Consider the following 13,651-nt stretch of genomic DNA (forward strand, 5'->3'; position numbering starts at 1 on the left):
CTGAATGCAACTCGATTTGAACTGTAATTATGGGAAAACGTTTCTCTTGTTTCGTGTCGTTTGCAGCCTGACCGCTATGTGCCCGGCTCCCCCATTTTTCGCGACAGCAGTCCAGCGCGCCCCGCCACCTCAGCCTCAGGGGCGCCTATAACAGCTGCGCCTGCCCCGACCACGTCCAGGAGCCGCACCAAAGGTACGTACAAGACTCATTTTCTCCCTGACATTGTAGTTGACACACTTTTCGCGACATTCGGAGTCGGGTAAATAATGTACAGCGAAAATATGCAAATGGCTGTGGCCATATCATTTCCGGCTCCTGTCAAACTTTCTGCGATTTTTGGGCCAAGTCTTCGCCAGAATCGACCTCTTTTCTGGCACTCGGGTTTCTTGACCTTTGACTGCCGCCGCTTGGTATTTGGGTTACCGGGTCGTTATGGAAACCAAGGGGGTTCTCAAGGGTTGCCTTTCCATCTTCCATTCGCTTTTCTTGTGACTAATTTCTATATTTTAAATTTGCGAATTTCATCTACTTGAAAGAGTGCAAAACGCTATAAATATATCAGAGGTGGGAAATATTTGCTTTCTATTGAAAACCTTTTTGGAATCTCATTGATACCGCAAACGGATAAACAACAACAGGAGACGACGTCCACTTCCCGCATCAATTAATTGCGGAATGGAATTTGATTATTATTATCTCAATGCTGTTTGATTGTTGGCTGTGTTTCCACGAAAATGTTGCTTTGTTTACGTGCAAAAATCCACCATGCTCCTCTCTCTCTCCCTCTCTGGGAATCGGGAAAGTCCCCAGCGGATATTGCAACCCCGGCCCCAGCCCCAACCCTCCACATGGAATATAATCGAGCAACCCCTACTGCGACTGAGTCACTTAATGGAGCAACATGTGAGCGACAAATGGGTGGCTGGGGCTGGTAGGGAGGCGCCTCTGTCACGCCATAGTTTATCGATTATATTTGTTGATTTAGGACCCCCAAGTATTGTAGGGACAATCGGCTGGCTGTTCTTGTGGCCAATTCAGACGAATGGTGGCCTTTTGATGGGCTCTACTGATAGGCAGCGGTGAGGTCAGCCGTGTTTGCTTGTGCGATTACTAGACCAAGAGCATTGCTGCCAGACGGAAGCAATCTGGGAGCCAACTTGGAATCAGAGACCGCAACTTGACTTGAAGTTGATCTCTATCTCTTTCTCGCTCTATCTCTCCCCCTAGCCATGACGGCGGCCGTAACGAATGCAGCACAGGACAGAGGAACCAACAGCAATTCTAACGCCATTAAATCCAGGCCGCCCGCCTGCTACATGAGCACCCGATCGGCTGCCATGATGGCCCTGACTCTGGGCCAGACATCGGTGGGCAGCTCCAACGTGAAATCCTCGTCCGCCCAACAAACTTCCACTCCCGTTCTGCCCCAGGCCGTGTCCAGTCCGAGCTCATCGCCGCGTCCCACCAACAGGAACGTCCCGAATGTGGCTTCACCCACCAGCAGCGCGTCCAGGTCGAAGCCATCCACCCCAACGGCAACGCGGGCAGCAGTGGCCGCAGCTCTGAACGGCGGTGGAATCTTCTCCGGCGGCAGCAACTCCAGCGGGTCGGACAACGATGGCTTCAGTACTTCCGGCTCGTCGACGGCCACGGCTCTGCGGCGGCTATACTTTAAGAGCGGTCGCAGCATCAAGAACAAGATAAATGCCTCGACATCCTCGTCGTCAGCGACGCCACTGAACGGTCTGCCCCTGAATCCCGTGTCCAGTGCCTACCACAATTCCGTGAGTGGATGCGGTCCGGCGATGCATAGCGTGGGCGTGGGAGGTGGAGGTGGAGTGCCCAAGGTGAGTGCGGAAAATCCCTTTGAGGGCCTCATGTGACGTGGGTCTCCTTGCATGCCTTGCAGCTGGTGGTGATGGGCACATCGTCGGCCTCTATTCCGGACACCAACATCAATACGTCCACGGACTCGGCCAGCACTCTCATCACGAACGTAACCCACACGGACACCTCGGAGACGTGCGATTCCCTGGACTTGGGTATGTATTGATTGGTTGATGGATGTCCTGGCCACAGCCACAGCCACAGCCAGAGCTCGTTTAATTAATCAACTAATCAATCTGCTCCCCGTCTCCAACTCAACCCTGTTTTTGCATCTTTTGTTGTACGCTCTCCTTCGACTAGGCGACAACTCTGGTCCCAGCGAGCCGCTATTCAGTTCACTGGAGGAGCCCCTGCTCACCGCCATTCAAATCGATTCCGAGCACGAGACGGGCGGCTGTGGTTCTGCTAATGGACGCAGAGGCGTCGGCACTGAGCTGGAACTAACGAGCTGCTCGCGCTATCCGCCGAGGCCCGACATGAATCTGCAGGACAGCACAGAGGTGAGGACAGGGATTCATTAGAGAGCAGACTGATTTGATGGTCGTGTGCCATTTTTCATGGATTATTTGAAGAGTACTCCCGTTCCCGTACTTTGTTTAAACGGGCTTTCTTTAATTGCGATTTTGAAGAACAGAATATTTTCCAATTATTGCGATTTACAGCACTCTTTTTCCAAACATTTGGCAGCACTGAATCAGCTTAACAAATGTCTCTGTTTTGGCACTTTCCTTTTGTTTCCAGAGCCAAGAATCCTGTTTATCCATCCTGACTGGCGACCAATCGTCCACCACTCCACTGCTTTCGTCACAGCGGCGCCAAGCGGCGGGTGGCCACTCACCCGGCAGCCGGAGGGAGGAGCGACAGCCCAGCACTGCGCCTCCGCCGACACGGGCCCGGGACCACTTCACCTTCGATCCCCCGCTGTCGCCCAAGTCGGCGCGCAGCAGCGAGAAGGCCCGCAGTCACTTCCCATTCAAGGACGAGCCACGGGCACAGGCGCAGGCACAAGCACAAGCACAGCAGACGCGGCGCGGCTACAACTCGCACAGCGCGGGATCCACCAACGGAGCAGCGGGAAAAGGAGTTGGAGCCGGAACGGAGGGAGGAATTGGACCCGGAGGTGGTGGGGGTCGCACTGTGGCGGCTAGCGAGGGCGATGAGGAGGATGACGAGCGGAGCGGGGCAAGCGCCGCCAATCGCAACAAGAAGCTTCGGCCCAGGGAGCGCGACCCAAATGCTAACGACAGCTCTCGAACATACATATCCCCCGGAGTTTCGCCATCGAACAGCCGGCGGAGCAGCCCCAAGCGGGAGAAGAAACGTACCACACCCTCCGCCTCCACGGGCGCCATCGCCAAGGTCAGCTCGGCGCCGCCCACGACGAAGGATGGGCACTTTTTCAGCGCATCCGGCAAGCAACAGCACCAGAACCAGCGGCAGACCCCGCAGCAGCTGTCGCCCTCGTCCTCGATGAGTGCCCAGCAGAGGAAGTACTCCTCGAGCTCCTCCAGCGGGAGCAGCGAGCGCTGTCTGCGCGAGCTGGCGGCGGCGCCTGGCACCATGTTTCCCTTCGACCGGGAGGCCCTGGACCACGAGAGAATCCAGAGGGAGTGCTTTGCCCGCAGCTCGTCGACGGCCAGCGCCAGCAGCGACTCGGACGAGGCGGAGAACCGTTCGGTGTACGAGCGGAAGCTGGGGGCAGACATTTTCCAGCAGTACTCGCGGCTCACCCAACAAGAGCAGCTGCAGCAGCAGCAACAGCAACGGGAGTGGGAGAGGGACCGACCACCGTCCCGGAAGAACTCGAAGCGTATCCGGCCGGACTCGGTGATCCACACGACCATCCGGGAGAACCAGCAGTATGTGCCGCAGTCGGACGCCTTCTACCCCCAGGCCAAATCCTCCTCCTCGCCCAGCGACCACTCCTACGCGGAGCTGAACAAGTTCGACGACATAGCCAACAAGTTTGAGCAGATCCCGCCCAAGCACGGCTCCAGCTCCACCCTCAACCTGCACATGCCCAGTCCGGGCAGCGATTCCGGCCAGCAGGCCCTCAGTCCAACGACGGACGCCACCCGAAAGCGCTCCTTAAAGAGCAAGTCGAAGAACAGACCCAAGGAGGATTACGGTTTCCAGTTGGAGGAGCGTGGCGCCGGACCCATCAATGTGACCGCCAATCCCATGGAGGCGGCTGCTATCTGCAAGCAGCCACGCGCCACCATCGTTGTCCAACAAGTACGTACATTATCCCCGTATAGTCCCTTATACCCGTACCCGTAATTCCCGTATGAGTAAATATATGAGTGGAAAGCGGAAAACTCTCTTTTGTTCTCCAGCTCCGTTCGGTCTTCGGTCGCCGCTCGCCGCTCGCTGTTTATCGGTACGGTCTGTTTTTGTTTGCTCTCACTCTCTCCCAATTTCCCTGGTCGCTCTATCTTTCTCTCTCTCTCAGTGTATCTTTGTATCTACGTATCTGTTCTCTCTGGCCGATGTTGGCAGCTCATAAAAACGACGCGCAGGCGGCGATCGATTCAGTAAAGCAAAGCAACGGTAAAGCAACGCATCGTCTGGCATCGTAACGGAAGAAGCATTTAATCGCTGCGTAGAATCGATTACATATCGTGTTTTTTATCGGTTTTTTTGTTATTCAGTGAAGCATCTATCAAATCTCCTGCTCATAAGCTATCTTGTCGCAATCTGTTCGCTATGTAAACGCTGTGCCTTCAAAGAGACAATATCAGAACGCAGATACTTTATCCACTTACACAAGCATTCGACCAACTGTGGTGACACCATAAAGCCGGTTCCCGTTCTACATAGAATCCCAACAAAGTGTTCCCGTGAATCATGGCGCCCTTCTACAAGCGCATCTGCCGCAGCCTGTCCAAACGGTGCAAGGAGGTAACTACATACTAGTAAACCATATAGACAGTCGTAAATCCCCGACACGTCGGGGCCACCAGGTTGATTGATTTTGCTAATGAGTTAACAACGACCAACGAGGAGGTCTATGGTGCATCACTGCCCAGATAAGATAGTAGCTTTTGGTGCCCTGATCCTGGCAAACAACAGCCCCGATATGCGCAGATTTATCGACAGCCTACCCCACGCGGCTCTGACGTCAATTTGACAATCAATTTGTGCGCTGCTCTCTGCTTGGGCCTCTGATACGAGTAGTAGAGTTTGTCATTGGCTCCACACGGCCCACACGAAATTGATTAACCTAGAGATTTATGCCCGGTACATGTTGCACAGGAGGGGGGAGCCTTCCGCCTTCTGCCTTCCACCCACCGTCCCACAATTATTATTTCATAATTTCCACTCCGAGTGAAATTCATTCAGTCCGAGCTCCTGGCCCACAATCGGTTCGTCATAAATAATTTAAATGTTGCAAGTGACAGGCAAAATATTTGCATGGGTACTACGCGTATATTCACTGTATTATATTGTCCATCTCGTGCGCGCCGCCAGATGACAGCTGTCAAAATAAACTACGGCAACTACGGAACGCGGGAGGCACATTTGCCCAGTTCTCTATAGAGTCCGATATCGGCTGGGCACACAGGTTGTTTTCGCTTTATTTATTTACTTGTTTAAATCAGATAATAAAAACATAAAAGCAAAGGCCGCCAGCTGGAAAGGCCGAAGGGGGGGGCCGGAGAACTTGTCATAGACATAGACCCAGACACAGATGCTCCTACGAGATGCTGTGCATAAATGTAGATATAGGTTTAACGATTTCATTGTAATCCTCAGTGAGTTAGCATATTGTTCCGAGAACTTTTGTCCATGTTTTTGTTGTGCTATGTGCAGTACGAGTGTATCGCAAATGATGCATAAAGAGGGAATCATCATCTGGGCCATGTATCTACAGGATATATGTAGCCACTGAAAGATTATAGATGTTCGGCTCGAAAGCATTTCCTGGTGCACAAACAGACAACAACAACATCATATACATCATATACATCATATACATCATATACATATATATATATATTACGTATATAAAACAGAGGAAAGGAAATTATTGCGAGAAGAACAAATGAGTATTCCTCCAAAGCGAGGCAGACGAAGGCACGTCCGGAGCAGATACTATTCCATTGAACTGTGGAGGCGCTTTCCTCTATTAATAACCCCCCTCCCCAGCCTTCAATTAGGTGTAAACTGTAATTGTTTCTCACTCGGATCGATAGCCCCAGAGAACTTATATATGTATGTATATATCTACATAAATTGCTGGGGTCCCATTCGATTTTTATGCCATCTATCTTGTGTGCCCCGTGCCCCGTGCCCCGCTACCCGCAACGAATCTGTTGTAGTCTTTGGCGAATTATTAGCAGGCACGCACCTCCATAGAGTGCAGCCTTGTTCCATGGGTGAACCGCCTCCTACGTTGGAAATGCCACCTTCAGCGTAAACATCGGGCGGCAGGCGAAAACATGCTTTCAGTTCAGTTTTCCCATTGTCGGATTTGTTGTTTCCTATTGATTTTACATTGAGTGGTCAGAGGCTTCCTTTGAGTGCAGCAGGCAGATGTGGAAATGGAAATAGAAGTGCCAGTGCGCCAGTGGTAGTGCATTTGTGTGGGCCTTGGCTGCCACACGACTGTTGCAAAACAAAACATGTTTGCCTTGTTCTGTGTCCTTGCTGCGGACTAAGTTTCCACCTGCCACCTCCACAAATTTCAATCAGAAACGCAAACGGAAATCCAAAGCATTTTCCATAGATGTTCGACCATTAATTGCCCATAATTTGTATCATCGATTTTCCTGCGATTTCCCTTTGATATTGGCTGCCTCAACCTTCAAAGGTCAATACTTTTAGCATTTTTTGCCACTTTCACTTAGCGCCGGGGCCATTCACTCCTGCGAGCATTAGTTGGGGCAGAGAGCCGCATCATTGTTAAATGATAAATGGCCAAAACGGTTATTGACTCTGCCCAGCCGCAGACGGCCCTGCCAGGGCCACCCCATCGGCTAATTATAGCGCAGAAATATGCCAAAAAAAATATTAGAAAGTTCAGCAACTTAGACCAAGTGGTGGGCTGTGGCCAAGGAGTCGATTAGGCTCACCTCCACCTTAGCGCAGGGGTACTTTGAACTCGCTAATTGCCCCCCGTTGAATGCTGCGTATACTTGATAATGATTTGATTCCCCTGGTGGGTCAGCGCCAGCCCCCGGGGGGGATGGGGTTAATCGTCTGCTTTTGAGGGCAGTGGGTCTCTGTCTCTGGGCGGCTTCATTGCAGCCATTATCATTATCATTATACCGGAGGCCAATTGGCTTGTAAGTGTCATTTATTGGCTGATTTATGGACCTGCCCCGGCACCGGCACCAGCACCGTCACCTGCCTCTCTGCCACAGCTTCTTTAACGGTGGATTCGGATTCATTGACCCCATTCGAGAGGGCGAAGGCTGCTGCATTTGCTGCAGTTGCGTTTCTCTTCAGTTGCAGCCATAAATAAACCTTTGCTATAAATAAACACCAAAGCATATACGAGTACGAGTATATATATAGAGAGGGGGAAAATGCAGCTATACGCGTATCTTTAAAAATATATTCTAGCTGTAAATTGCATTGCATTGCATTGCGGTTCTTGTTTTTTTTTGTTCTGTTCTTGTTATTGTCCATCTGCCGGGCATGCCAAAAATAATCATCCCCACACACGGAAAGCGTTCCAAGATATGCGAATAGTTTTCTCCAGGAAGGTTATTTACCTGAGGCACGCCAGAGATGTTGCATCTTGCATGCAGCTCCGGCCATGCGGCAGCCACGTGAACGATTTGTGGGGGGAATATTTTAACGTGAAAAACCTCTGGGGGCAATATTTCACTTTGATTCAGGGAAGAGTCCATCAATCCACTGTATACAACAATGTTTGCGTTTAATGGGGGAATTCTTCTGTTTGGGATTATGGAAGTTTAACCGATGCGAGTCGGCCACACGAACTTTTTACAAATCGCTGGGCCGGCCCCCAACAGCCTTTTTTCGGAGCAGTTTTTTTTTTATTATTTTTAATATTCGTGCGGCATGAAAATAGCCAGAAAACCTGCCCCCACACTCGTTCCTTTAGCCGGATTTCACAGGCGATTGAACACAGAACGACGTAAAATGGACGAAAAAAAAAAAAACATAACCTGAGAAGTGATTTGCATGCATGGCGCTCTTGGGCTGGGGCTGGGGCTGTGTGCGAGATTATTTTTAATACATATTTAGCAAACTAAATGTATTTTTAAACGATGCAAACAATGGCCACAGTGCCACCCGGGGGGGCGTGATCGATCGGGTGTGAAATGAGTGCTGGCAGCAGCTCCGCACCGTTCCGCACCGTTCCGCACCGTTCCGCACCGTCCTGCTCCTACAAAATCTATTCTAATTTATGCAAACGATTCGCATAGCTAAGGCTGGAGGCTAAGGCTGCTGCCGGTGCATCTGGCTGGAAGGCTATTCCATTCGATTTGATTTGATTTGATTTGCAATGTGCAATTTGCATTCCGCATAAACAGAGATAAACACTCGAGAACCAATTGCATTCCGATCTGGCTACTCCACGAATTGTTAAAATGTTTAAATGTAAGCCATTCCTGCCATTCCTGCCACTCTGCACGTAGGCCAGGCCTTTGACAATCAAAATCCGTTCCTCCAGAAATACACAGAACCAGAATACTCGTTCACTTTCGTGGGATTCTTTCACTGAATTGCTCCGCTTAACATTTTATTTGTCTGCTTTTTGGGCAAATGCTGAACATTTTACTAACACCTCGCCTCGGTTTGCTTTTTAATGGCCAATTCGAAAGCGTTCACACTGCGTAGTTTTCTTACGACGAGGGGAGGGGAGCTGGTCGGATAATCCCGCTCCTGAAAAAGCTAAAGAAAAGGGAATCCTACTGACTAGTGGATACCCCCCATTCAAGGGCCACACTGTGAAATCTCTTAGGTGATTATTTGGTTACTTTTTCAGAGCTCCTTCAATGTAGTGCACTCCCAGAAAATCTCAAATTAGTTATGAACGAGAACTGTGTACAGCCAAGAGCTACCCTAGAACTTGTGCCCTTTATTTGTACTGTACCTGCTTCTTCGTGGCTTGATTGCTGTTTCTGTTTGTGGCAACTCTTTTCAACTTTTTTTCTTCCACCCGTTGCAATCTGCTGCTAACACCCAGAAATATCAAGAAGAAAAAAAAGAACAGAAACGATACGAACGCACTCGGCGATGCATGAAAAACTATTTTCGGTGCTTGTGTAATGGGGAAAATGGGAAATGGCAGCCGCAAGAAAGAGCTCAAAGAAAAAGAGCAACGTCATCATCAGCAGCAGCAGCATGACCGAAACAATATTACTCATACGACGCGTGTAACGAGGGGTGTCGCGAGGGGAAATCGAATACACGGGTAAGGCAACGGGAACGAAGCCCACTCTTGGCTGATGTCGTCATCAGTGAAAGTGTCGCCCCCCTCTTAGCATCGCCAAATAGCTCCCTCGGGCAGATTTAGTCGAAAAGTTTCTCTTGAGGCCACTTAAAATATTTATTTCGTTTTGGGTTCTCCCGAATGCTGGGGGCACAATCGAAAGGTGTAGGCAAGCGGAATCATTACGACCACACACACACACACACATATATATATATACATATATATATTTATACTGGCATTATTAATTAGCGGTTGTGGGAAATGCAGGCAAAGTTTTCCCTTTTCCCAGTCTCCCTTTGTGTCAGGCCTGCCAATAAAATATACAAATTAATTTCGGCATTAGCCGAATAAATATACATATGTATGTATGTGTATATACGGGCATGTCTGTGGGCGGCTAGGTAGCATTTTCCTCCCAGTTTCGGTGTAATTTATGGTCAAAGTTTTTCTGCCCGCTCGAATTTCTTGATAATTTAACCTTGCCGAAATTTATTCGTTTGCGCCCATAAATGATTACCCTCCGTCAGACAGCCATATTTAAAGCGGCACTTGGAGGCAGATTTTGCAACAAACTGGAACATTCATTGGGACACGGGACACGGACGGGTCTGGCGGAGAAACATTAGCAGCAGTTCATTAGGAGTGCTATATTGGCCCTCATTAGACCTCGAGCGGTGAGACCTTGCCCAGCGGTTTATTGGGTCGTTGAGGTGGGGGAAGTTGGCGGCAGTTTGCCTCGACACGGATGGCGAAAATATTTGAATTTGCAACTGCAGACACGCAATGCAGGTCCTATCCAGGGCCCATTCAAGGTGTGGATAAAGAAAAACTTTGAAATCAGAAAACAAGCAAGCCCTTGAGTGGCGCTAGAGGGAGTCCTTGGTCCGTCCGAGTGTTGCAAGTAGCGGAAATTCATAAGCTTATAAGAGACTACTCAATAGAATCACTCGGCCATAAGCACTTGAGCGAATGCTACTCGTGCTCAATTGGTGCAATCCGCTTAACAATATCTTCGCCACTTTCCCTCTCCCCCGCAGCCATCTCTGAGCCTGGACAGCACCGTGGAGACGCTGCTGATCAAGAACGAAGGCGATTTCATCAGCGTGGAGCAGGGCAAGGAGCTGAATGCCCGCAAACGCAACTCCCAGCAACTGGCCCATGCCCCCACCCACAGTCATCATCATCACAGCCATCACCAGCAGCAGGAGCAGCAGCATCAGCAGCATCAACAGCATCAACAGCAGAAGCAGCAGCAGCACCACCATCATCCGCAGCAGCACAAGCGGGACGAGAACATGAGGCAGCTGCTGGATGTGACCAATACGCTCACCATTGAGGAGCTGCGCGACTTTGAAATGCGGTAAGCCCATAAGGAGACCTCCAATTTCCCAACAGATTACGTTTTATGGTCCGGCTCGAGATTTAATTTTCGATTGCCGTCGATTTTCAAGGGCTCTCTCGTTAAACGCTCGGACCAAAGCAATCAAAAATCCGTACGAGCACCGCCAACAAAGAGAACTCTTTGGCTTTTATGGCCTTCACCTGGCAGCCATTTTGCAACATACACAATGAAGATCCCGTAACAAATCGAATAACGCATTCGACCTGTTGCCAGTTGCCAGTTGACGCACGCTGCATTCGCATTCAGCTTTCACATGTGCATTCCTACATTCCAATTCTGATGAATTTTATTTGCGAATTTAGAATTTCCATTCCCTCTCAAATGTCTCTGAGTAAACAAACAAATACATTTCTGACGCCAACGCGTGGCCACAGCTCCGCTCCTGCAGTTGATTGTCATGTCGCGAAATATTCGAATATTTATATCCCCCCTGGAAACGCTGGCGGTGACTGAACATATTTCCATTCTCGACAGCGGGCGTCGCCTTGTGGCTGTCGTGTGGTCAGCCCCAAAACCATACAAAGAGCCTTGCCAAGAACACTCCAGGTATATCCTTTCCGCAAGGACACGTCAGTTGCAGTGCAACCATTGGGTGTTGAGGGGATGAAAATATCTATTTTGATAGCAGCAGGGGACATTTGCATTGTCTTGACGATGACAGTTCTAATGCAATTAAAAGCAGGAGCTTCGACTAAAGTTTACAATCGCTTTTCCTTTATTTTATTATGATGTCCTTTTTCTCCGACTTTAGCTACGGCTCGCCCCATCACAGCCGCTCCCAGTCGGTGAAGATGCCAGGTAGTCGTGCCTCCGGCAGGCCCAATCAGCTATGTCTCCCCCAACAGAGATCCAGGTAAGATTCGGCGAGCCAGAGAGCCAGTCTGCAAATGGAGCTATTAACCATTCCCCCGCCCCATGCAGAGTGGCTTCCATGCCCAACACTGGTGTCGAGGAGGAGTACTACCGCCTGCGCCACTTCTCCATCACGGGCAAGGGTGTGGTGAACCGCGGCGACTCGCTCAAAAGCCGCCGCAGCCGCTCCAACAACAGTGTGGCAAGCTCGAATTCCAGCACAGAGCACTTGACCGCCCAGCAGCAGCAGCTACAGCTACAGCTGCAGCAGCAGCAACAGCAACAGATACAGCAGCTGCCTGCCCCCACCTCCAGCTCTGCCAGAACATCGCTGGCATCCAGCCGGGAGAGCAGCACCTCCAATCCGGGCAACGGGCCATACAGGTGAGTTTCACTTGCCCGAAAGGGCATGGCATTCACTTTCGGGCGAAGGCTAAAGCATTCCGTTTCTGGTTGCAGGGTACTAATGCTGGGGGGTCCGGCCGTGGGCAAGAGTTCGCTGGTCTCGCAGTTCATGACGTCGGAGTATCTGCACGCCTACGACACGAGCATCGGTGAGTGCCACCAGGTGGAAAATTGCCGTCCAGATCATAGCCCTGCCCACACCACATAGCCCCGTCATCACGCTGTGCCTGTCCATTTATCAGTCTGTCTGTCTGTCTGTATCCCGTCTTCTCCCGTAATCCCAGACTTCAGTTCATTCTGTAACTCATTCGCTGTCATGGCGCCTGCTCCTGTTCTACTGCTGTTCTTCTTGTGGTTGTCCCCATCCTGGATGTTGTCAATGTTGTGTTTGTTGCTTTTTCAGTTTCATTATCTGTTGATTTGGCTTCTGTGTTGTCTCGTAGCTATTTCGGGTTCTTCGTTTGGATATTTTCCCCCGTGTTTTCATCTATTCGTTTCCGTTCCGTTCTGTTTGGTTTCGTTGGGCTTTCTGGTCTTTTATGAGCGCGCAGGGTCAACAGATATTGGCAAAGAGCTGCAATGAAAATAAATTCTCTTCATTTTGGAAAATTTTGCAAATCAAAAAGTGGGTGGAAATGTGTTCCATTCTCTAACAGAGAGTGTGGGAAAATTCCAATAAACATTTCCATTGGCAACCAAAAAAAATAAAAAATTTAACAATAAAGACAGAATCAATAAAAGCATATAACGACTGACAAACGAATGGAAAATTTAATAATTTCAAATCTGCATTTGCCTTTGCCCCCTCCACGCCCCACCCCTCCTGCCTTGTCGTTTGTCGTTTCCTAGAGAAAAAGAGAAAAAAGAATACAACAAATTGAAATGGAAACTCCTTTTGTTTTGGTTCGTTTTATTGCCTATTTCCTCGGTATAGAAACCGAATGCTTGATAGAAACACCGAAACCCAACACTGAATTGTTTTCATATGCAATATGCAATGTATGTACGTATGGTTATAAAGAAATGATCATTTCTGCTCTGTTTCTCTTCATTCCGAATCAATTTATGTATGTATCATTCAAAATCGATTCTCTCTATCAAAACTCGAACAACAACAACAACTATAACAACAACAACAACAACTCTGTACATACAACAACTAAATCGAAATCGAAATCGTGCTCGAAATAAGATCTAGGCAACTGTGATATACGCATTCATATTGATAAAGCCGCCGACGGTAAAAGCAAACTAACCAACTGATTAATAAACCATAATAATAACAATAATAACTCTATTAATAATAGCGATAATCACGTTAATAGTACTCTTTAATATTCAACTTATTCAAATATTTCTATACTTACTATATATGTTTGTACTCGAAATGCTTTTCAACTCTCCAAAATACACATTTTTCTTACCACAAAACTACCACTGCAATTTGGCCTTCTTAAGACTCCCCCCCCCCCCCGCCAGCCCCTCAAGCCCGCCCACCAGCCACGCCCTACGAATTAGACACACACGCACAACACACACACACAAACACACGTTTAGTTAGTTGGATGGTTTTCCGGCTTTTCCAATTGTTTGTCAAATGATTGCGGCCTTTGTTTGACTTGTGATTTATGTGCCTGGCCCGGCCTTGAGGATTGCCACCGCCACCCCCCCGAAATAGGAATGATTTTGC

The 13,651-nt window shown here is 49.2% G+C and overlaps 1 protein-coding gene across 5 annotated transcripts in view; it reads left to right on the forward strand.

Moving 5' to 3' along the window:
- LOC108159195 (LIM and SH3 domain protein Lasp) overlaps positions 1-13,651 on the forward strand; it is a 57,777-nt gene that overhangs the window by 40,531 nt on the left and 3,595 nt on the right. The window contains exons 3-12 of one of the 5 annotated variants that reach the window (XM_033390842.1): positions 67-193; positions 1,229-1,848; positions 1,911-2,043; positions 2,189-2,388; positions 2,630-4,123; positions 10,340-10,662; positions 11,456-11,557; positions 11,626-11,940; positions 12,016-12,110; positions 13,154-13,201. In XM_033390842.1, coding sequence (XP_033246733.1) covers positions 1,231-1,848; positions 1,911-2,043; positions 2,189-2,388; positions 2,630-4,123; positions 10,340-10,662; positions 11,456-11,557; positions 11,626-11,940; positions 12,016-12,110; positions 13,154-13,201 — 3,328 coding nt within the window. In that variant the 5' untranslated portion in view covers positions 67-193; positions 1,229-1,230. Of the gene's footprint in view, positions 1-66; positions 194-1,228; positions 1,849-1,910; positions 2,044-2,188; positions 2,389-2,629; positions 4,124-4,421; positions 4,790-10,339; positions 10,663-11,455; positions 11,558-11,625; positions 11,941-12,015; positions 12,111-13,153; positions 13,202-13,651 lie in introns of those variants that run through there. The other 4 variants (XM_033390843.1, XM_033390844.1, XM_017292256.2 and 1 more) reach the window with 4 other exon arrangements.

This window comes from Drosophila miranda, chromosome 3 (genome assembly GCF_003369915.1).
Source record: "Drosophila miranda strain MSH22 chromosome 3, D.miranda_PacBio2.1, whole genome shotgun sequence".
NCBI classification, from domain to species: domain Eukaryota; kingdom Metazoa; phylum Arthropoda; class Insecta; order Diptera; family Drosophilidae; genus Drosophila; species Drosophila miranda.